This window comes from Pristiophorus japonicus, chromosome 11 (assembly GCF_044704955.1).
Source record: "Pristiophorus japonicus isolate sPriJap1 chromosome 11, sPriJap1.hap1, whole genome shotgun sequence".
NCBI classification, from domain to species: Eukaryota; Metazoa; Chordata; class Chondrichthyes; family Pristiophoridae; genus Pristiophorus; species Pristiophorus japonicus.
The window spans coordinates 89,537,671-89,562,677 of NC_091987.1; the positions used below are offsets into that span (position 1 = coordinate 89,537,671).

The 25,007-nt window shown below is 42.1% G+C and overlaps 1 protein-coding gene across 1 annotated transcript in view; it reads right to left on the reverse strand.

Annotated features, from left to right (window-relative positions):
* Positions 1-2,356: 2,356 nt before the first annotated feature.
* Positions 2,357-25,007, reverse strand: part of tomm70a (translocase of outer mitochondrial membrane 70 homolog A (S. cerevisiae)) — a 33,354-nt gene continuing 10,703 nt past the window's right edge. Inside the window, exons 4-12 of the mRNA XM_070893715.1 lie at positions 17,859-17,968; positions 15,128-15,282; positions 14,034-14,241; positions 10,597-10,731; positions 10,008-10,115; positions 8,450-8,566; positions 7,063-7,160; positions 5,375-5,497; positions 2,357-3,637 (exon numbers count right to left, since the gene is read on the reverse strand). Coding sequence (XP_070749816.1) covers positions 3,484-3,637; positions 5,375-5,497; positions 7,063-7,160; positions 8,450-8,566; positions 10,008-10,115; positions 10,597-10,731; positions 14,034-14,241; positions 15,128-15,282; positions 17,859-17,968 — 1,208 coding nt within the window. The 3' untranslated portion in view covers positions 2,357-3,483. The remainder of the gene's footprint in view (positions 3,638-5,374; positions 5,498-7,062; positions 7,161-8,449; positions 8,567-10,007; positions 10,116-10,596; positions 10,732-14,033; positions 14,242-15,127; positions 15,283-17,858; positions 17,969-25,007) is intronic.

Genomic DNA, 25,007 nt, shown 5'->3' on the forward strand with positions numbered 1-25,007 from the left:
TTAGGCTAACTGGTCTATAGTTTCCTGCTTTTTTTATAAAAGGGAGATTAAAAAAATAACTCCGGTAAACACAGCCCGATGCTCATTGTAAGAATTGGAAGGGATCCTGAAAGAACTAAATCACCTACAGAAATAAGGAACAAGAGGGAAATCATGCCTCGTGAATGAGTTCTGAGATAAAGACATCCAGACATCAGAGGATGCAGTAAAGAGCAACTGCATTAATAGCTGGAATTAGGCACCTGAGATATGAGAGGTTGCAGAAGCTGAGAATGGTTCCACTGAAGAGAAAGCTCAGTGGCGATAATAAATATTTAAAGGACACAAACGAGATAAACGTCAATGTAGTCACAGCAGATGGCATTAGGCAAGGGTGGAGTAGGTAGTCTTTGCGAAGCACTTTGGGATGTCCGGAGGTCATGAAAGGCACTATAAAAATGCAAATTTGTTATTTTATCTGCTGTCTCACTTAACTGCTTTAGTTTGACCTCAAAAAGACAGTTATCTTGCCCCTTCCCTCTGAACCCTCCACACAACCCCAACCCCCCCAATGAAAAAAAAGGGGTGCCCAGCAGCCCTTTGCAAGCTGCTGGCAGTGGAAAGCCCAACCAGTCACACATGGCACTCAGCAGATCATCAGCAATACACTAGCAGCAACAATTAAATTTGAGCTGCCCTCGTTGAACATCAGCTCATATATGGGCAGGTGCACAATACCTCTGCAACAGTAGTGAGCATCAGCAGTAAATGCCAGCAACGCTCCCTCGCTTGTGCACACATGCAGTCTGTGTCTCTCTCCTTTTATCCACCACCGCCCTTACATGGGCTGATTTTCATAACCATCATGTCTCATGTGCACCAAGGGTCAGAATCCCATAATGCCAGATCTCAGCTCCTTTAACACATCATAGGATTACATAGGATATACAGCATAAAAACAAGTCATTTGGTCCAACCAGTCTATGCTGGCATTTATGCTCCATTCGAGCTTCCTCCCGACTTTCCTCATCTATCAGCATAACCGTCCATTCCCTTCTCCCTCATATGCTGATTTAACCGCCACTTAAATGCATCCATATTATTCGCTTCAACCCACTCCCTGTGGTAGCAAGTTCCATTCTTACCACTCTCTGGGTAAATAAGTTTCTTCTGAATTCCCCATTTGATTTCTTGGTGACTATATATTGATGGCCTCTCGTTTTGCTCTGCCCCACAAATAGAAACATTCTCTCTATCAAAATCTTTCATAATTGTAAAGACCTCTATTAGATTATTCCTCAGCCTTCTCTTTTCAAGAGACCCAGCCTGTTCATCCTTTCCTGATAGGTAAACCCTCGCATTCCTGGTATCATCCTTGTAAATCTTCACCACACCCTCTCCAGTGCCTTGATCCTTTATATATGACAACCAGAACTGTACGCAGTACTCCAAGTATGGACTGACAAAAGATTGATACAAGTTTAGCACAAATTCACTACTTTTCAATTCTATCCCTCTAGAAATAAACCTTAGTGGTTGGTTTGCTTCTTTTATGGCCTTATTAACCTGCGTCACTGTTTAGTGATGTGTATTTATACTGAATCCTGACCAATGGATCCACCACAGACCCATTCCACATTCGGACCGGGGTCAAGCAAGGCTGTGTCATTGCACCAACGCTCTTCTCGATCTTCCTTGCTGCAATGCTCCATCTCACCCTCGGCAAGCTCCCTGCTGGAGTGGAGCTAAATTGCAGGACAACCTCCGCTGCCTCCAGGCCAGATCCAAGGTCGTCCCATCCTCTGTCATCGAACTACAGTATGCAGACGACACCTGCGTCTGCGCACACTCGGAGGCCGAACTCCAAGCCATCAACACCTTCACCGAGGCGTACGAGAGCATTGGACTTACACTAAACATCCGTAAAAGGTCCTCTACCAACTTGCCCCCACCTAGACTCACCCTCTAAATAATGTGACCTCCCTATTTTTCCTAACAAAATGTAATACCTCACGTTTGTGTTGAAATTGATTTGCCAATTTGTTGCAGTCGTCCTCTGTATCAACTATCTACCCCAATTTGGGGTCATCCACAAATTTAGAAATTGTGTTTTTGATTCCAAAGTCTAAATCGTTAATATAAATTGTGAACAGTGGTCCCAGCCCTGATCCTTGTGGAACACCACTTCCCACCTTCTGCCACTGTAAATTGCTCATAAACATTGTTTTATTAGCTTTCTCCCCAGTGCAGTGTACAGTAGTGTTGGTTCCACTTTTGATTTGTAATTCATTTGAACATTGCTCATACTAACCATTTTCATTCTGAATGTATTTATTGGATAAGTGTATCAGTCATTTGAACACTGTTGACGCTATCCTTTACATTCTGAATGCAGTATTTATTGGATAATTTTACACTGTATCAGTCATTTACAAAAAAACTAGTTCAATAACTTTTTTCCAGTGCATTTTCCAACATTGTGTTTTACAGCCATTAGTTCTTGGTAACATGGAATGCTTTTACCGAAGAGCACATGCTTCCATTAAGGGCCATTTCCATTTCTACGTAAAACAGATTGGGCCAGACAAATCGAACCTTTAGCAAAATCAAAATAAAATTCACTGTGCATCAGACCTGCACGTGAATACATTAAAATGGGAATGGAGTAGCTTCTGTCTCGAGGCCACACTGGCAGCCTACACATAGTGTCATTGCTACAGGCACACATTTTTGGGTCAAGTACGTAAACAGCAAAATACACTGCAAAGCCCAGATAAGAATCTTTCCACATCAGAAAACCACCTGCTTTTTAAAGACACTCCAAACTATTTTTTAATGCAGCTTATAAGACAAATCTCTCATTGGAAACAGCGAGTTGATTAGAGCGCTATTGTACCACCATATTCTCACCGCATGTGTTTACTTTGCAAAAGAAATTTTCAGCACAGTATATAACTGAATTGGTTTTCTATGAATGTAGAGAGCATCATCTCTATCACGTCAAACTATATACCATACAATGCATACTTGGAGAACATTCTGAACAGGTAAGATTTAAAAATGCAAAGATAATTGCAAACACTTATTTCAGCCCATTCCAGTTATACACAGCAGAAAATATGAACAATCCCAATTTTGTTGAATTTGTGGTACACTTAACTATTTATATCACAACACATGTATACTTTTAAAGGGCAGTTCCGATCTTGTATAGTTTTTTTTAAAAAAAAAGGACATATGAAAATATCCGTAAGATGTTGTTTGTGTGGCCTGATTGTGTTGTGTAAAAGAAAAAGTTTTGTTTAGTGCCGTAATAGGTAATTCCACTTTATAGGCCAATTTGAGTGCAATATTTTGCACACATTCATCACCAACCACTAACTCACCTATACATAAAACATTAACAAATATCACAAACATCGCTGTGGCGTTGAACAATTTATAAAAGTTATCAGAGGCTTAACAGAAGAATAATGGGAATAGCTTTGTGGGTATTTTTCCAAATCACAGAGTTGGGGGCTTCAATCCATATTTTTTAGCAACTTCCGTCTGTGCGTACGCAGCATCACACAGCGAATATAGATGGGCCATCTCCATTTCGGACTTGGCCAGGTTAATGGCCTTGCTAAACATATCGATGGCCTTAGTCAGATTTCCTCTGTAAACAGATTTTAAAACAAATGTAAGATAAGGTGCAAATGCTATGAAAAATGGTGCAATTCTTAAAAACATTTTGGACAATCTATTTAGAAATAAGGTGCACTTTCTTGAGCTGCACCCACCTAAAATTCTAATATTTGGATATCAAAGGATTTAAACATTTCTGACGATGGGAAAATCCTAACCAATTAGACTTTCTTGCTAGATTTCCATGAACATTTTAGATTAATAACTTAAGTCAAATACTAATATCCAAAAATATAATCGGTTTGCAACTGTTAAGACAACTTTTATTTACATGACAATGATTATTCCACAACATAAGGCTCCAAGTGGTAGGAAACTTGCAGAGCTGAGTTGGCTTTCAATGGAGAAATGAAATTGAAGATGAATAATGTTGGTCAATGCTGAGAATCATTGATGATGTAGGTGTGAAGAACACAGATCAAACTCAGAACGAGAGATTATAAATTTAAAAAATAAGCCTCAAACAGGACTTGAAATGTTTTATCCCCCTCCCAGAATATTAGCTATGTGGAATTATTACCAACAGCAGTTGATTTTTGTATTGACAAACTCCTTCAAGAAACAGCTGGATAAAGAAAACAACAAATGCTGTCGGAAAAAATATATAGAACAAAATGATCACATACTCCCCAGGACATGGTTCCTGTGCTGCTGGGGTGGAAGAGAGGGAATATATATTGTGGAGGGCAGCTGAGCATTGAAGATGGATGAATGTTTCTGCCTATATTTTTGGATGCAAGGGTATATTTATGCAGCACTTTACCACAGAATGGTTAAATGGTGGGAAAGAGCCCATTATAGCTGAGGTTGTACAGTGCTCTGCTAGAAATAATGACAAAGTCCTGCAAGATCCAGCCTATTGCGGAACTGGAATACTAACTGAGAAAATCCTGACTTTCTTGGTCTTCCCCTCAGCAGTGCCACAATTGCACTTCATGCCTCCCCAGATTGCTCTCTATGGCACAGCACAACCACACAATTCAGGCGTGATTGAATACTCACTCGTCAGTTGGATGGGTACAGTCGCACCAGCATTCAACACAATCCAAGAGAAAGCAAAACATTTTAGTTGGGTGTCCCTGAACTCAATATCTCTTACCTCCACATCGTGGCTGCATTATTTACTATCTACAGGATGCACTGCAGCAACTCGCTAAGCTTAGTGTAACAGCACCTCCTAGCCCTGCAACGTCGTTCCCCGAGTAGGACCAGAGCAACAAGATCATGGGAACATCACCTCTAAGTTCTCTGCCATGTCGCAAACAATCCTGACGTGGACATATACAGTCATTTGTTATTCATTGCTGAACCAAAACCCTACAATTCCTCAACACTACTGTGGGAACTCGGCCAGCACAGAAACTGCAGCAGCTCAAGGAGGTGGCCCACCAACTCTCTGGGTAACTAGGAATGGGCAATTAATGTCACCCATATTTCAAGAATACGTTTTTAAAAATGAATCTAGAATCATGTGCACTTTCTTATGTTGAACTTCACCAAAATTAGCATCACAAAATGATGGAGTTTCTATCTGACAGATGTAAGCCATACCAGTTCTAAAACCAACCATACACGCTTTGTGGCAACCTACAACTTCTGAGTATTTTCCAAAATCAAACAGCAACGGAGATGTATGACACTCCTTTTAGAAAGGCAAGTTTTAAGAGCAGGATTCAGTACAAGTAAAAACAATTCATAAATAAATTACCTCTGGACCTCAATAGTGCCCATGGTCTCGTATGCAAAATCACATTTATTGTCGATCTCAATTGCCTTGGTGATAAGTTCCAAGCCTTTATCCAAATCCTGTTTCCACTGAAGCTGAAGCAAACTAAAATAAATTAAGTAAATACCAAGTTGCCACATACAGAAAAGCAAAATAGGTACAATTCAGTAATTTTATACAAACTATTTATAAAAAGCAGCATCAATAAAACAAAAGGACACACTAAATGCCCCCAATGCAAGAATTCTCTGGAGTGGCTCTAAATTAAAAAAAAATCATAGGAGCCTATGTAATACTTTCACACCATAATAGGTTGAAAATGAGTGAGATATCGGCAGATCCTCGGTTTGATGTGTGGATTGTGCAAAATTAGCCGATCTCAGCTGAGACAGCACAAGTAGCTGAGTGGGCCTCAGCATGCCTCAGGACGCCGGCGGGGGGGGGAAAAGAGGGGGAAAAATCACTTTGGCTTTCTATACACGGACTCCTGCTGCAGGCGTGCATGTACAGATGTTGCTCAAGAACATTAATGGATTCAACTGTGCTGTTCTTACAGTTGAATAATCTATTGCTAGTTGCAGCCAAGGCCCATATCCAAAAACTCCCACTTGAGGAAGGTGCTGGAGAGCACCGTGCAACTCTATCCTCAAAGGAGTCAATGGCTTAAGAGAGAAACTTGGCAAGAAAATAAATACACAACATGCTGTGCCACTGAGCCATACAGAACAGGAATATTTCTGGGTAAATCATTGTGCCTGCGCTTAATAGGCCAAATTCAGCTAGACAACAGTGCGTGGGCATTATAACTGCCTGAAGCATCCAAGTTATTTTTTGGTGGCTGGCAGGGACAGGCAAAGCAAACAAAGGAAAACTTTGAGGGAATGATGACCAGAGTTCCCAGTCCTAATTGGTGCACAGAGTTGAAATTCCACATGTGCAGAGATTTGACTCTTACCTGCGGTAATTAAGGAGCTAAAGAGGCACTGCCGGACTGAGTTAGTGCCATCAGGTGCAGAGGCATAAAGAAAAAAAACTGGAGCAGGAAAGGAAACTATTAGCTTCCATGCCAAATTCATTTGAATTGTGCATGGAAGTAGAAAAATAAAATGAAAACCATTCTAGATCAATGCCAGTATTAATGCTTTCCTTATTTAAAAAAAAAACATTGCGGCTTATATATCAAACGATTTGATTGACAAATTTCCCGAGAGCATGTCCATGATCCACTGAGGAGTAATTACAGCATTTATGGGGGATGCCCTTCCTCAGCTACAAATATATCGTTTACAATATAGACTTGATCTTAGTTTTCAAAGGACTTAATATGGCACGCAAGGTCGTGGCACACAACTTCAAGCAGCATTTTTAAAATAAATTCATGTATAGAAATTTTAACTTATGACAGATATGGGTAATCCTACACCAAAGTTAATTGTTTTATATCTGATTACTAGAGACACTTGGTAGAGGTTTTGTTGTGCAAACATTAGTTGATTTTGTTGGGTAATTGCAATACTGACAAAGTAAATGAATAGGATGATTATCTTCATTTTTACTAAGTCCAGCATAGGATTAATTGGAGTATTAACAACACATTTGGCTGATAACGGACATTGTACAGTTGAAATCACTTGGTTTATTCCAATTCTTATAAATCACAGATCACTTACCCTTTGTGAACATATGTTGTTGCATTGTCTGGTTCCAGTTCAATGCATTTATCATACATTTCATCTGCCTTGCTAAAATGTTGCTGGTCAGTTAAAGCCTAGAACAAAATGTGTGTCAAATATTGCATTTTTATCTAATATACATCCAATACAAGATTTCAAATATTAAAGTTCAGAATGTTAGTGAATTTGAATTAGAAGAATTAATCTAACATCTTTCATGTCCTCAGGACATTGCAAAAAACCTTCACAGCCAATTGATTTCTTTTTGAAATTTAGCCACAGTTGTAATGTAGGGAAACATAGCAGCTGATTTGCACTCAGCAAGGTCGGAAAAAGCCATGAGATAAAGGACCAAATCATGTGTTTTAGTGGCACTGGTTGAGGGATAAAATGTTGACCAGGACACCAGAAGACCCCTCCCCTCCTCCCTGCTCTTCTTCAAATAGTATAAATGGATCTTTTACTTCCATCTGAGAGGAGAAAGGGGGCTTCAGTTTAATTTCTCATCAATGCAGAACTTCTTCAGTCAGCCTACATAATGCACTCAAGTATCTGGCATGGGACTTGAACCCACAATCTTCTGACTCAGGTGAGAGTGCTACCAAAGCGATTACTAGGCCTTCATCACAGGAAATCTAGATTTAAATCCCAACTAAAGATAAGCAAAAATAATTTGGTATCAGTGACTCTTAAGGTAACAGCGAGTTGAAAAAAAAATGTTTTCTGGCCTTGTACTAAATTGTGGTAGCCATGCAAGTTACATGGCTGAATTAGAGCTTTAGCAATTTAGTTTAGAATTGTTAGAGGTGGTGTGGAATTCAAATGATTGGATTGTAATTATATTTTACACCAAACTAATTTTGTGTGCTCCAAATTCAAAGAGCAAGGTGGCACAGATTCATGGCTGTGATGGGTCAGTTTAGGACAGACTCCTGGAAACAAAGGGAAAAATGAGGACAAGTTGCAAATGCTGGAAATCTGAAAAGAACAGAAAATGTTGGTAACACAAAGCAAAGTCAGTCAACAGTAAAGAACATGATGCCTTTATCAGACTGGAATGGGCTGATAAGATGGGCAAGATCAGGGCACTGACCTCTAAACAACTGGATGCTGACATGAGACGACAGAGCTAGGTATATGAGCTAAATGGGTTGAAGCGCTTTTTTGAAACATGCCTTGTTATCTTTAGAAGAATCAAACTTTAGTATCTTCACAACGGTAGTTTGAAAGACATGCATTTAAACAAAATAGAAAGGCTGATATTTGTAATTGGGCATTACAGAAAAAAGTCATCAGGCGTTAAATGCCTCATTCTCCAGTGTTAGCCTACACCTCATTGAACACAAATGCCCAAAATAACCAGGGTTGAATGCTGAAGGCTTACCTGTGCATATAATGCATAACCCTCGGCACACTTGGGAAAATTTTTAATAACATCTTCAAAGCCTTTTACAGCCACTTGGATCTGCAAAGGATTGCTTCCAGTGTAGGCCTGACGATACTGGAAGAAAAAGTATGACAGAAAAGCATTTCAGTTGGTATACGATGACCTGACGAAGTTCAGAACATTTTTTATTGGAAATATGAAATTATATTTTTTTCTCTTTATATCTATAAATATCAACTGTGTATAAGATTTAAACGTGAAGAGTTCATGGTTGCTCAACATCAAATCTTACGGTGCTCTTCACACAGCACAAGAGAATCTCTTCGTTCCATACTGAGGGCCTCTCTTTTTAAATTTCTAGGATCCTGACTGTAGATTATGCAGAGTAAAATAATATGCAACTCAGCACACTGAAATTAGCTCAGGTACACTGCACTGAATACCATTCTCAAGATGTATAGCCATTATTGACATTGCATTCATGTTACATGATCAGTTCCACATCATTTAAGAGCTTATACCCTTGCTTTGAAGCACATCCAAAAACAAACTGCCTCGTCTGCCAAGAATCTAGTGCTCAACTGTAAATTAAAACTCTTTCTAAGGCACATATGTAAAGTCGCAAATCTCCTCAATGACTAGCAAGTGGATCCTGCATTTGGGGGAAAATGGGTGGGGAGGGAAGGGTGGCAGAAATGGAAGAGCGCCTGAAGGGGAGAGGGGCAGACAGTCGCAGAGGAGGCCTTTAGGAGATTATCTGAAGACAGAGGGAGGTGACAAGCCAGAGATGTAGGGGTAAGGTGACTGAAGGGCTGGTCATCGATGGTACAGTAAAGACAGAGGAGTGGAATGAATGCAGGGACATAAGGCCAGAGAAGATCAGAGTTAGGAAGGAGTGAGGCAATGAAGAAAGGATGAAAATCTTAATGGCCAATTCCATGGGGCACAGTAAGCCAGTTGGTCTTGGCAAGGATCTGGGAGCGAGGGGGGACACAGACATTACTGCAGGTCAGGACAGCATTTTTGAATGACTTGTAATATATGAAGGGCAGAAGTGGGAAGCTGACAAAATGCACTTGAGAAGTCCGGCCATGTGATGACATATTGCTTGAGCAACATACCAAGGTTCCACATTACTGGGCTAAGCCCGAGGTGGTAATCAGAGGAGATGGAGCAGCGGCATGTAGATCTGTGGGATGGAAAGAGGACAGCTTTGGTTTTATAGACATTACAGTGGAGGAAATTTTGGTTCGTCTCGGTCTTGATGTCAGGCAGGCGGTTGAAGATGGTGGCAACAGTTATGAGGGTCAATGGAGGTAGCAGTGATGCAGATCTAGGAGTCACCAGCATCCACATGAAAACTGATCCTTAAAGAGGTAACTCACTATGTGGCAGCCAGTAATATGCCAGTTAGAAGAATAAAGTATTTAGGGAATTTATTAAAGATCCTTGCTTGGTTTTTGTTTTGCAAAAATATTACATGCAGTTGTACTGTGCAATAAGACATTCATCTGTAGTGAAGTTTGCTGAACAAAATTAGAAGTAGATTGCTTACCAATGCAAAGCATTTTTGGGCCTGTGCCAGTGCAGAGTCTGGTCGTAGTCTAATGCACTCATCAAAATCATCAACAGCTGCCTCAACGTGGTCAAGTAAAATCTTCAGCTATAAGCAAAAATGTAGGATTACTGCATACCCTATAATCTGGACAGACGTTGGAATCTAGGCCGACCACAGTAGTTCCCATCTCCAACACTTTTGACACCAAATACAGAACAGAAAATGGAGGGGGAGAGGGTGAAGGGAGAAAGAAGAAAAAAAGGATTCTAGCCTGATTAGTTCCTTCCCAAACAACATCTCCCATCAGTTCTTGATGTGAGAATGTCTACTAGAAGGCAGGATTATCAGCTATGAAGTTCAAGAGAAGTTTACTCCAGCTCACCACCCCCAACTAGGGATGGGCAGCCATGTTAATGTCGGACAGCCCGAGAACAAATAAAAATAAGACAATTTGTCTCAGTAAAGTTGTAAGACTGGTCCACTTCCCCAATTAATCAGAAATTTGCTGGTTGCTCCAAAGAAGCGAAGACAATTGTCTCTCACTCTCATTGTTCTCAGTGGTTTCGACAATTGTAGCTCTTCCTACCTGTCCTCGGTGATGGTAAACATCAGCATTTTGAGGATCAATATCAGCAGCCATGTTGAAATCTTGTGTAGACAGCTGCGATTGTTGCTGCTGCATATACATGCTTCCACGCTTGATCAATGCATTGGCACGCAGCTGGAGGACAATCACAAACAGTGTAACATTATTGAAAGGTTCTTCTCATTGTCTACATGTATTATTTGAGAGACTGGTTGTATATTCTCATACTCAGCCATCCAGATTTTACAGCAGGCAAGAGATCATGTGATTGTTCTGTTACCCCTTCATGTTGCAGCAAGTGGACAATAATTCTGACTTTATACAAGGAAAAATATAATATTCAGTTGGATGGTTAATATGATATTGAAGGAATTAATAAGGAGACATGAGAGTGACTTTTTTTTTTGCTGGATTAGTAAAATTCTTGGATCACACTGCATCGAAATGGACCAACTTCAAAGCAGCTGTTTCTGTATGTAACTTACCTTGACAGGGTTCACTTACCTTATATACTCGCGTATCATGCGACTTTTGAAGACCTAAATTGTAACCTAAATTTGGGGGGTCGCATGATACGCGAGATACAAAATTTGCGGGTGTGAAGTGCTGGCCAAGATTAGGCTGTTAGGCTGTTAAGCAGACCGTATCCACGCTGAATCTCGGCATGCTCCAACAATCCTCTATGTAAAGACATTTCTCTTGGTTTCTCCTCTCACTCTCCATGATGGTTGTAAATCGAATATCCCTGGTTGATATTAGTTCCTCGATACTCATGACCAAATCATTAGTTTATGTGGAAAACAAGCCAAGTTCCTGCAGCACACCACTAACTACATCCTCCCAATGCAAAAAAAAATCCATTTGACTCCTGTCGGGGGGGGGGGGGGGGGGGGGGGGGAAGAGAGAGTCGCGGAGGTCGGGGGGGGGGGGGGGGGGGAAGAGAGAGTCGCGGAGAGAGAGCGCCACGGAGAGAGCGCCACGGAGAGAGAGCAGAATCCACTCGATGTTTCATGTTAAGGTCTGTATTCGATCTCAAAAAAGTGACTCGCATGATACATGAGGTATATGGTAAAATCATGTTTTAGGGACGAAAATTTAGGGGTCGCATGATACGCGAGTATATACGGTAATTTTTAAAACTGTATTTATACTTGTAAATTGAATCCCAAACATAAGAAGCAACTGTAGAATATTTTGATGACAGACAAAAGTTGCCAACACCTTTGCCTGCAGCATGCCTCTGTCATGTTCACGATGTACTCATGCCATTGCCACAGCAAGAGAATTGTTTTTCATTTGGTTTATTGCAAAGCACAGTAACTTTAAGTTAACATTTACAATTTAAATACAAAGCATCTCAAAATGACAATATATTGTTTCCTGCTCTAGATCATTTGTTATCAACCCAAGATGTAGGCTTCTTCATGATGAGAAAAAACAATGCTAGATTTAGGGCTTCCCCAATGAAGTCAGGAACGTTCGAATGTCAGCTACAAATAAAATTCAAACTGACTAGTCTTTTGGGAATCCACCGCACAGTATTATAATTCTGATAACCTACAGTGAATGTAAAAGCTGGTCAAATTGCTAAAGGTGAGAAGATACAAGACATTCTACAACAGCAGAATTTCTCGCATTGTTCCCAGATTGTCAGTCATTCAAATGTGTCAATTAAACGAGCTGGTGGGGGAAGGTACATATAACAATTTACATTATCTGTATTAATTTACCTTTAGCTAACCATTGGAATATGGATTAGGTCAACTTGGTATTATACTGAAGAATGTGGTTTTAGTCACAATGTTCTGAAGACCATTTTGTTTGGGGTGGTGTGGGGGGCACAAATATACAAGGTCATTTCAAAAATGGTCTGCATAAATCCAGAGAGCCTCAGTTGCAGATTTGCAATTATTACTCAATTATTATTTCTCTTAAGATCTTAACTTAACTTCAAGTTCATCATATTGAACCCATTTCTATAAGACATCTAAATAAAACTTAATAGATTAATTATAAAGGTTTCCTCATTCTTCAAATCAGGTTTTGCACCAATAATTTTACTTGGTTTAGTGGTAGCACTCTCACCAGAGTCCGCAGTTGTATGTTCAAGCTCCACTCCACGCCTCGAGCACATAATCTAGGTAGACGATTAAGTGCAGTACTGAGGGAGTGCTGCGTTGTCTGAGGTGCTGTTTTTCAGATTAGGTATTAAATGGGGGCCATGTGCACAAAGCTCTCATTGCAGTTTTTATGAACAGAAGATAGTTCTCCCACTGTCCTAACCAATATTCATCCATCACTCAACCAACATCACCAAAACAAGTGAACTTATCTCATTGCTATCAATGTTACTTTGCTTAAGGAAATTGGTTGCTATGTGATTATACTTCAAAAATCAATGCATTGACCTTGAAGCACTTTGCGACATTGAAAACATAAAAGGCACTACGCAAATGCAAGTTTTTTCCCCTTTCTGTACTATTTTGAACAGTTTTATATTGGTCACTCCTTTTATTCCTCACTGCTACCAAGTCTCACAACTGCCTTAGCTGGCCAAAAAAGCTAAGGACCTCCTTCACATGAGGTTGGTCACAGCAGTGTGGGAGAAGATCATTTGAGAGGTTGAGAGAAAACCTCATTGAGGTGTACAAAATATTGAGGGGTCTGGACATAGTGTATAGTAAGGGTCTATTTCCATTGGTGGAGGGGTCTATATAACGAGGGAGCATAGTTTTAAGGTGGTTGGTGGAAGGTTTAGAGGGGATTTGGGGGGGGGGGGGGGGGGGGACTTCTTTACACAGAGGATTGTGGGGATCTGGAACTCATTGCCTGGGATGGGCACTTAAAGTGCAGTAACCTGCAGGGTTACGGACCGAGAGCTGGTAATTGGGATTAGACTGAACGACCTTTTGTTGGACGGCGCAGATATAATGGTAAGTACTGCAGGAATAGAATATAGCCAGCGTGATCTCCTGGACTAGTTTTGATCGCCTGGATGGGTCAGAGAGATAGTTTCCTAGATTTTTCCCCCCTAAATTGGCTTTTTATCTGGTTTTTGCCTCTCCCAGGAGATTACATGGTTCCAGTTGGAGTGGAGTGTAGAATGTTTCCGTATAAGGGGTGTCGCAGTTGTGTGAGGCGGACTGGTTGGGCTGGGTGCTCTTTGCCTTTCCGCTATTGTTCATAGGTTTACATGTAACCTTTAGGGCTGTTGACCAAGGGCCGTGCGGCTCTTTGTCGGCTGGTGCGGACGCGACGGGCCGAAATGGCCTTCTTCTGCGCTGTAAATTTCTATGTTTCTATGATACCATACTGTGATTTTCTTAAAAGATGATCAGCAATTTAGGAAGAACTTTTTTTGTTCTTCTACCTATGGGACTACCTACGACTTATTCCTACTCTTGGTAAGTAAAAGGAAATTCGGATACAACACCTACCTTCACATTTGCATCTTCCATACTAACGACCATATCAAGGTCAGGTTGAGCAGCTGTGGCATTGCCTATCAGCAGGTAGAAGGTAGCCCGAAGCAACAAGGCTTCAGCCACATATTTTCCATTTGTTTCTATTTCTTTTGTGCATTCACTAATAATTTTGTCATAGTTCTCTTCCTCCATGTATTGTTTCGCCTTCTGGTATCCAGATCTGAAAAATATAAAAAATATAGCTATGACTAAACTGCACCATCAGAAGAGTTTATTTCCGCCCACTCTCTTCCTTAGTCTGATGAGCCCACTAGACCTTTAAGTACAAATTGACAGCAGCCACAAATCAGTAGCATTTGGCAGGCTGGTTTTGTTTTGTTGCATTTCTACATTTGGTAGAATTGTCCATGTTTGCCACTGATACTGGGCTACAGCAAAAACACAAGACTGAGAATGCAGTGGTATTACTTCGATTTGAACCTATGACCTGTATTGCCAGTATCACTATGGTGTTCCTTTACAGCTGCTTTAAAATTTCTTTACTCAGAGGGCAGTTAGAATGTAAAATTTAATTCCACAAGCTGTTTTTGAAGTGCAGGTATTTTTAAAAAGGCACTACAGCGTTGCTTGAAAAGGGGAATATCTAAAGGTATGGTGATTGGGATTAGACTAGGTGTTGCATAGAGAAAAAAACATTGGTGCAGACTTGATGGACTGAATAAGCTGTTTCTGGGCTCTAATATTCTAGGAATTCATGCTGTGGTATGGTTCCACATGCATTGGCAGCCCTCTAGTATCCTCTCTAGTAACCATTCTTCATACTTGAGCCCAATCAGAGTGCTGGGCTATTCAACTATTACCTAAAGCCCCATCAAAGGCAAGGTCAATCAATCACCATGACTAAATAGCCATTATGCTGAAGACCCTTAGCTGATTTTTTCTGTCTAGCTGAGGGATGTTGTGAGCAATGTAAACCCCTGCGGCCCCAAGTGTGATGAATTTTCTCACTACAGATCATAGATTAAAATCAGAACCTTTCTGATCTATACCATACAGTGCACTCACACACTGGGGCTTCAAAAGAAATACATCTTTATGCAAATCACCTTCCTGTTCCCCTGATGTCAGCAGCTTCACCCTCCTTGTCTTTGTCTTCATCAGGTTTTTCACCTTTAAGCATAGGTTGTGAGATGATGTCATCGGTGAAGGAATTAAAGTATGACTTGATGAACTGTGGGGAGGGCATCAGCGGCTCTCTATTCTACAATGGGGGAAAAACAGAAGAGAATGAAAAAACACATTCCTTCCTGTAATAAAAAAAACATAGCACAATTCAAAGGGAATGCAAGTATCACAATCACATTGATCACCTCGGAGTGTACCTCAAAAGATTCTAAACCAGTAAAAAAAATACACAGATGCACAAAATGCAGCACTCATTTAAAAAAAATCTTTCATAACCCTACCATCTACCATCAAATGCAAAGTTGTTTTATACAGTTCCTTTCTGACTGAAATGGTGTGCAAAGTTCTCATCTTCAGTACAACGGCTCACATAATTTAAGATTCTCTTTCCAGGGGAAGCCATAGATCAGACATCTCCTTCAAACATCCTGGGTGTCTGGCATTTTAAACCTGCTGGCGGCAGCATTTTGCCTAGAAACAGGGAAGGAAATTACCTCACGGCAATGTTCCACACTCCTCAGCCACATAATGCACCATTTATGTTAAGGTACTTCGCTCAAGGCAATATAAACAAAGGATTCATTCTTTGTTATGAATATCCATTGCTCCTCTCTATTCCGATCTTCTTCATTCACAAATTCCTTTTGCTTTTTGACATTTATTCTTCCCTAGCTCCCCCCTTTTTTTTATTTTACTCTTTCCCTCTCAAACCATCAGCTGCTACCAATATTGATTTTATCTGCACTAACCCATGTAATTTTGTTTTATTAGCTTGACAGCAATATTGAATAGAATGTTGGTTAACTGATGTGCTGACCCATCCCCGTGATATGTGCTGCCTTTTCATGGCCAACTCCTCTTACTATTTTACAGTCATCTTAGACAGCAAGAACAACTCTGATTTCCTCTTTGCAGGCTCCTCCAGGTAGTCCCACAGCTCTCTCCATGCTCAAGAGTTAAATGTACTTTTTTTAAATTCAGGGCATCCACACTACTACATCTGTCTACTGACCGCTCCTGTTCCCAGCGTGCTCCCATGTCCATCTCCCTCCTGATCACCCACCAACCCTTATCCAAGTTTCACCCCATCTGGACTTCTGCCATCACTAAACTGATCGTGTCCATGAAGCCCTCAACCTCAAAGCACTTGAGCACCCAACTTTATTTTCTCAGTCCCACGATCAAGCTGTCTCTAAATTGTTCAAATTTGCCATAATTGTTCCTTTGCAACCAACCTCTCCACACTTTCCCAACTACTAGTTCATCTCCAACATTGTCTTTCTAGAGTCCTTGGACCGTGTTTGGTCAAACCTAACCTGTTTACTGCCAACAAGACCGCTAAGGTCCTGACGACACTTTGGGCGGAAGTTTGGTGAAAAAAATGGGGGGGAAACGCCCGGTGGAAAAAAATGGCGTTACACGCCGATTCTGGGCAACAAAGGCAATCCTTGGCAAAGTAACACCGAGGCTAGAGTCGGGCCCAGAGAGGGGGGGGGGGAAACAGGGGAACGCAAAAGAAAAAATCTTTACCAAATAAAAAAACAAAACATGACAAAACCTTCAGATGACCCCATCAACAAAATCGCCGCAAAAGAAATAAAGCAAAACATATCACTAACATTTTCTTGCAGGTCTTCATATCTACCGTTAAGGTAAGACCTACTTCCACGTGGGAAAAAAAACGTGTTTCCCCCCCCCCCCCAACCTATGTGGAAGTAGGTCTTACCTGAATGGCAGGTCTTTCCTCCTGCTGGAGCAGAGGACCGCTTGGATGAATCTCAGTTGGGAGGACTTTTTTCGGCGTGCACGCCGGCGCACAATCCCTAGCGGTCTTTTCAAACCACCGGCGTGAGGGCCTCACCAAACTCACAGGGAGGTGAGAGTGCCGAGAAAACAGGGAGACCGCCAGCCGGCGGTGGGTTGACCAAATTTGGGTCCCTAGATTATATCATACCTTTCCAATTAGGCTCCCACCTCAACCATTTGAAGCCATCCAATCAGACTTCTACAAAAAACCGTATTAGTCAAAGCCACAAACGACATCTTGTGCAACTACTTGTAGTTGCTTCTTACCATCCTCCATTACTCCAGTGCCTTCGAACACATCACCCTCCTCGAAAACGTCTCCTCTGCAGCCCACCTTCGTAGCACTGTTCTCTCCTGGTCCCATTCTTATCTACTACTTATTTAGTTGATACCAAACTGTCTCGAATAGCTTCTCCTTCCATTCCCTCACATTTACAGAATGTGCCAGAGCTCCATCCTTGTTCCCAGGCACTCCTTCAGCGACTATGCCACCTCCCTAAAACTCCATCGGCACAGCCACCTTTCCTTCAAAAGTCTCCTGAAACCATACTCTTGGACTGTGCTTCCCCCTGCCTTGCTTTCTCGCTCACCCGCTTGGTATCCATTTGTTTGCCTCGCAAAACACTCTGCAAAGCTATGCATGTTGGAAGCACAATAAAAATGCTAGTTGTTGTCCTCTGAACCTGAGCAGCAGCAGACTGGAACGGTATCTGCCAACAGCACTATAGTGCAACTGTGCATTTGTTTTGTGCTTCTGGCAGATGGAAATACTGATTATATTAATGTGCCTAGAACAAATTCAAGCTGACATACATAACAAGTACCAATAGCATTTCAGCCACCAACCTTGTACTTTTCTTTAGCTTTCTCTTTTCCAAGCAACTTGAGGACTTTGTCAGCAAGCAGCATGCTTTGTTGGTTTTGGAATCCCTCCAGGATACAAACTGCAGTAACATCTGAAAGATGCAAAGACACGGGTCATGTTTCCGATATGAGCACTTGAAATATCCCCAGCAATGGCAAATATCTCTGATTTTTAAAAAAATAAACACCTCCCTGGCATAATTCCAAGTAGCTTGTGATTACAAAATAGGTTGGTAACAAGTAGGATTGGAAAATACTGGATGTTTTGAAGTCAGTGAGATTTTAAACCCAATTAGCTTGCATTAAGCATTTGTTAATTTTCTACGAAATGGATTTTACGTGCTTGAATTACAAAGAGCAGAATGATTATTTTGGAAAGTACAAAATGCTGGTTGCAATTTGGGCTTTCTCTCAAACAAGGCAGTTTCCATAGGTTAGCGTACCACAGGATTAAAAATGATCCTTTAACAGTGATTTTTCCTACCAGATGATGCCATTATGTATTCCTGACCTCTTCTCTGGGGAAGCACAACACACTCAGATCAGTGTTGAGGCTATAACTCCAAATTGAATTTATTTAAATAATTAAACATGCACTGAAGCAAACTGAATATAGAGTTGCAAACTGCATACTTGTTGACTTGAAAACAACAAAATGTAGAATTTCAAAGCCTCTGTTCACAACCTTTAAACCAAGTTCTTTGATAATCTTTTATGCAGGTGCATCCCTCTGCGCTTGCAGAGCTCTCTCCATCTCGAGGACACCGAAACACAATTGCACTGAATGAAATGAACAGAGAAACATAGAAAATAGGTACAGGAGTAGGCCATTCGGCCCTTCAAGCCTGCACAACCATTCAATAAGATCATGGCTGATCATGCAACTTCAGTACCCCATTACTGCTTTCTCTCCAATTCCCTTGATCCCTTTAGCCGTAAGGGTCACATCTAACTCCATTTTGAATATATCGAACGAACTGGCCTCAACAACTTTCTGTAGTAGAGAATTCCACAGGTTCACAATTCTCTAAGTGAAGAAGCCTCTCCTCATCTCGGTCCTAAATGGTTTACCCCTTATCCTTAGACAGTGACCCCTGCTTCAGGACTTCCCCAACATCGGGAACATTCTTCCTGCATCTAACCTGTCCAATCCCATCAGAATTTTATGTTTCTATGAGATCCCCTCTCATTCTTCTATATTCCAGTGAATATAAGCCGAGTCGATCCAGTCTTTGTTCATATGTCAGTCCTGTCATCCCGAGAATCAGTCTGGTGAATCTTCGCTGCACTCCCTCAATAGCAAGAATGTCCTTCCTCAGATTAGACGACCAAAACTGCACACAATATTCAAGGTGTGACCTCACCAAGGCCCTGTACAACTGCAGTAAGACCTCCCTGCTCCTATACTTAAATCCTCTCACTATGAAGGCCAATATGCCATTTGCCTTCTTCACCGACTGCAGTACCTGCATGCCAACTTTCAACGAATGATGTACCATGACACCCAGGTCTCGTTGCATCTCCCCTTTTCCTAATCTGTCACCATTCTGCTCCTTGTTTTTGCCACCAAAGTGGATAATCTCACATTTATCCACATTATACTGCATCTGCATGCATTTGCCCATACACCTAATCTGTCCAAGTTACCCTGCAGCCTCTTAGCACCCTCCTCACGGCTCACACTGCCTCCCAGCTTAGTGTCATCTGCAAAATTGAAGATACTACACTCAATTCCCTCGTCCAAATCATTAATGTACACTGTCAATAGCTGGGGTTCCAGCACTGAACCTTGCGGTACCCACTAGTCACTGCCTGCCATTCTGAAAAGGACCCGTTTATTCCTACTCTTGGCTTCCTGTCTGCCAACCAGTTCTCTATCCACGTCAATACATTACCCCCAATACCATGGGCTTTAACTTTGCACACCAATCTCTTGTGTGGAACCTTGTCAAAAGCCTTTTGAAAGTCCAAGTACACCACATCCACTGGTTCTCCCTTGTCCACTCTACTAGTTACATCCTCAAAAAATTCTAGAAGATTTGTCAAGCATGATTTCCCTTTCATAAATCTATGCTGACTTGGACCAATCCTGTCACTGCTTTCCAAATGTGCTGCTATTACGTCTTTAATAGTTGATTCCAACATTTTCCCCACTACCAATTTCAGGCTAACCCGTCTATAATTTCCTGTTTTCTCTCTTCCCTCCATTTTTAAAAAATGGGGTTACATTAGCTACCCTCCAATCCATAGGATCTGATCCAGAGTCTATAGAATGTTGGAAAATGACCACCAATGCATCCACTATTTCTAGGGCCACTTCCTTAAGTACGCTGGGATGCAGACTATCAGGCCCTGGGGATTTATCAGCCTTCAATCCCATCAATTTCCCTAACACAATTTCCTGACTAAGGATTTCCTTCAGCTCCTCCTTCTCGCTAGACCTTCGGTCCCCTAGTAGTAGAACATGCCAGTATTGTTATTCAGACATAGATCACTCCTTTTGAAGTGCAGGCCAGCTTCTTTAAACATAGAAACATAGAAAATAGGTGCAGGAGTAGGCCATTCAGCCCTTTGAGCCTGCACCGCCATTCAATAAGATCATGGCTGATCATTCCTTCAGTACCCCTTTCCTGCTTACTCTCCATACCCCTTGATCGCCTTAACCGTAAGGGCCATATCTAACTCCCTCTTGAATATATCCAATGAACTGGCATCAACAACTCTCTGCGGCAGGGAATTCCACAGGTTAACAACTCTGAGTGAAGAAGTTTCTCCTCATCTCAGTCCTAAATGGCCTACCCCTGATCCTAAGACTATGTCCCCTGGTTCTGGACTTCCCCAACATCGAGAACATTCTTCCCGCATCTAACCTGTCCAGTCCCGTCAGAATCTTATATGTTTCTATGAGATCTCCTCTCATCCTTCTAAACTCCAGTGAATAAAGGCCCAGTTGATCCAGTCTCTCCTCATATGAGAACCCAGCCATCCCTGGAATCAGTCTGGTGAACGTTCGCTGCACTCCCTCAATAGCAAGAACGTCCTTCCTCAGACTAGGGAGACGAAAACTGAACACAATATTCCAGATGAGGCCTCATTAAGGCCCTGTACAACTGCAATAAGACCTCCCTGCTCCAGTATTCAAATCCCCTAGCTATGAAGGCCAACATACCATTTGCCTTCTTTACCGCCTGCTGTACCTGCATGCCCACTTTCAGTGATTGATGAACCATGACACCCAGGTCTCGTTGCACCTCCCCTTTTTCTAGTCTGCCACCATTCAGATAATATTCTGCCTTCGTGTTTTTGCCCCCAAAATGGATAACCTCACATTTATCCACATTATACTGCATCTGCCATGTATTTGCCCACTCACCTAATCTGTCCAAGTCACCCTGCAGCCTCTTCGCGTCCTCCTCACAGCTCACACCGCCACCCAGTTTAGTGTCATCCGCAAACTTGGAGATATTACACTCTATTCCTTCATCCAAATCGTTAATGTATATTGTAAAGAGCTGGGGTCCCAGCACTGAGCCCTGCGGCACCCCATTAGTCACTGCCTGCCATTCTGAAAAGGACTCGTTTATCCCGACTCTCTGCTTCCTGTCTGCCAACCAGTTCTCTATCCACGTCAGTACATTACCCCCAATACCATGCGCTTTGATTTTGTACACCAATCTCTTGTGCGGGACCTTGTCAAAAGCCTTTTGAAAGTCCAAATATACCACATCCACTGGTTCTCCCTTGTCCACTCTACTAGTTACATCCTCAAAAAATTCCATAAGATTCGTCAAGCATGATTTCCCTTTCATAAATCCATGCTGACTCGGTCCGATCCTGTCACTGCTTTCCAAATGGGCTGTTATTTCATCCTTAATGATTAATTGCAACATTTTCCCCACTACTGATGTCAGGCTAACCAGTCTATAATTACCCCCTTTCTCTCTCACTCCTTTTTTAAAAAGTGGCGTTACATTAGTTACCCTCCAGTCCATAGGAACTGATCCAGAGTCGATAGATTGTTGGAAAATGATCACCAATGCATCCACTATTTCCAGGGCCACTTCCTTAAGTACTCTGGGATGCAGAGTATCAGGACCCGGGGATTTATCGGCCTTTAATCCCATCAATTTCCCGAACACAATTTCCCGCCTAATAAGGATATCTTTCAGTTCCTTATTCTCACTAGACCCACTGTCCCCTAGTACATTCGTTAGGTTATTTGTATCTTCCTTTATGAAGACAGTATTGGTTCAATTGGTCTGCCATTTCTTTGTTCCCCATTATAAATTCACCTGAATCCGACTTCAAGAGACCTACGTTTGTCTTTACTAATCTTTTTCTCTTCAAATATTTATAGAAGCTTTTGCAGTCAGTTTTTATGTTCCCTGCAACCTTCCTCTCGTATTCTATTTTCCCCTTCTTAATTAAATCCTTAGTCCTCCTCTGTTGAATTCTAAATTTCTTCCAGTCCTCAGGTTTGTTACTTTTTCTAGCCAATTTATATGCCTCTTCCTTGGTTTTAACACTATCCTTAATTTCCCTTGTTAGCCATGGTTGAGCCACCTTCCCAGTTTTATTTTTACTCCAGACAGGGATGTACAATTGCTGGAGTTCAACCATGTGATCTCTAAATGTTTGCCATTGCTTACCCACTATCAACCCTTTAAGTATCCTCGGCCAGTCTATTCTAGCCAATTCACACCTCATACCGTCGAAGTTACCTTTCCTTAAGTTCAGGACTCTAGTTTCCAAATTAACTTTGTCACTCTCCACCTTAATAAGAAATTCTACCATATTATGGTCACTTTTCCCCCAAAGGGCCTCGCACAACAAGATTGCTAATTAGCCCCTTCTCATTACACATCACCCAGTCGAGGATGGCCAGCTCCCTGGTTGGTTCCTCGACATATTGGTCTAGAAAACCACCCCAAATACACTCCAGGAAATCCTTCTCCACCGCATTGCTACCAGTTATGTTAGCCCAATCTATATGTAGATTAAAGTTGCCCATGATTACTGCTGTACCTTTATTGCACACATCCCTTATTTCTTGCTTGATGCTGTCCCCAACCTCACTACTACTATTTGGTGGTCTATACACAACTCCCACTAGCATTTTCTGCCCTTTGGAATTCCGCAGCTCCACCCATACCGATTCCACCCATACCGATTCCACATCATCCAGGCTAATGTCCTTCTTACAATTGCATTGATTTCTTCTTTAACCAGCAATGCCATGCCGACTCCTTTTCCTTTCTGTCTATTCTTTCTAAATGCTGAATACCCCTGGATGTTGAGTTCCCAGCCTTGGTCACCCTGGAGCCATGTCTCCGTGATGCCAATCACATCGTATCCGTTAACTGCTATCTGCGCAGTTAATTCATCCACCTTATTCTGAATACTCCTCACATTGAGGCACAGAGTCTTCAGGCTTGTCTTTTTAACACACTTTGCCCCTTTTGAAACTTGCTGTAATCTGGCCCTTTTTGCCTTGGGTTTCTCTGCCCTCCACTTTTATTATTCTCCATTCTATCTTTTGCTTCTGCCCCCCTTCTATTTCCCTGTCTCCCTGCATTGGTTCCGATCCCCCTGCCATATTAGTTTAACTCCTCCCCAACAGCACTAGCAAACACTCCTCCTAGGATATTGATTCCGATCCTGCCCAGGTGCAGACCGTCCCACCTGGACCTGGTCCTGTCCTGGTCCCACCTCCCCCAGAACCGGTTCCAATGTCCCAGGAATTTGAATCCCTCCCTTCTGCACCATGTCTCAAGCCACGTAATCATCGGAGCTATCCTGCGATTCCTACTCTGATTAGCATGTGGCACTGGTAGCAATCCTGAGATTACTACTTTTGAGGTCCTACTTTTTAAATTTAACTCCTAGCTCCCTAAATTCATCTCGTAAGACCTCATCCCGTTTTTTACCTATATCATTGGTACCTATATGCATCACGACAACTGGCTGTTTACCCTCCCTTTTCAAATGTCCTGCACCTGCTCCGAGACATCCTTGACCCTTGCACCAGGGAGGCAACATACTATCCTGGAGTCTCGGTTGCGGCTGCAGAAACGCCTATCTATTCCCCTTACAATTGAATCCCCTATCACTATCGCTCTCCCACTCTTTTTCCTGCCCTCCTGTGCAGCAGAGCCAGCTACGGTGGCATGAACTTGGCTGCTGCTGCTCTCCCCTGATGAGTCATCCCCCTCAACAGTACCCAAAGCGGTGTATCTGTTTTGCAGGGGGATGACCGCAGGGGACCTCTGCACTACCTTCCCTGCACTGCTCTTCCTGCTGGTCTTCCATTCCCTAGCTGGCTGTGGACCCTTTACCTGTGGTAAGACCAACTCACTAAGCGTGCTAGTCACGTCATTCTCAGCATCGTGCATGCTCCAGAGTGAATCCACCCGCAGCTCCAGCCCCGCAACGCGGTCCGTCAGGAGCTGGAGGCGGACACACTTCCCGCACACGTAGTCGTCAGGGACACCGGAAGTGTTCCTGACTTCCCACATAGTACAGGAGGAGCATAACACGTGTCCGAGCTCTCCGGCCATGACTTAACCCTTAGATACACTTAAATTGGCAACAATAATGCTAAAAGTTAATTACTGATATATATATATAAACAGTAAATGTTGGAATGATACAGCACGTCAGTGCAAAGTGTTCTGCTCTTATTTGAATAGTGCCATGTTCATCTGATTGGGCAGAGGGGGCCTTGGGTTAACAGCCTATCCAGAGCATGACACCCGAAACAGTGCAGTGCTCTTAGTACTGTACTGAGCTGTCAGCTTTGATTATGTGCTGAAGACTTTGGAGTCGGGCTTGAACCCACAGCCTTCTGACTGAGAGGCAAGAGTGTAACCACTGAGCCAAGGTTGCCACATTGAAGGGTCTTATGGCCAAAACCATGTTGACTGATCTGGGTGTTTCCAAGATTTTGTTTTTATATACAGCATTTGCAGCTTGCTGCTTTGCATTTCTCCAGTTCTTTCTCAGCAGGCAGACATTACTTATTTCTAACATTAAGTATTTGGCAATGGGCAGCCCTATTACTGTCTGAAGCAATGTTTACTGAAACATTGCATTTTGGAAGTTACGCATTGGATGACATCCCTTTAGCGATTG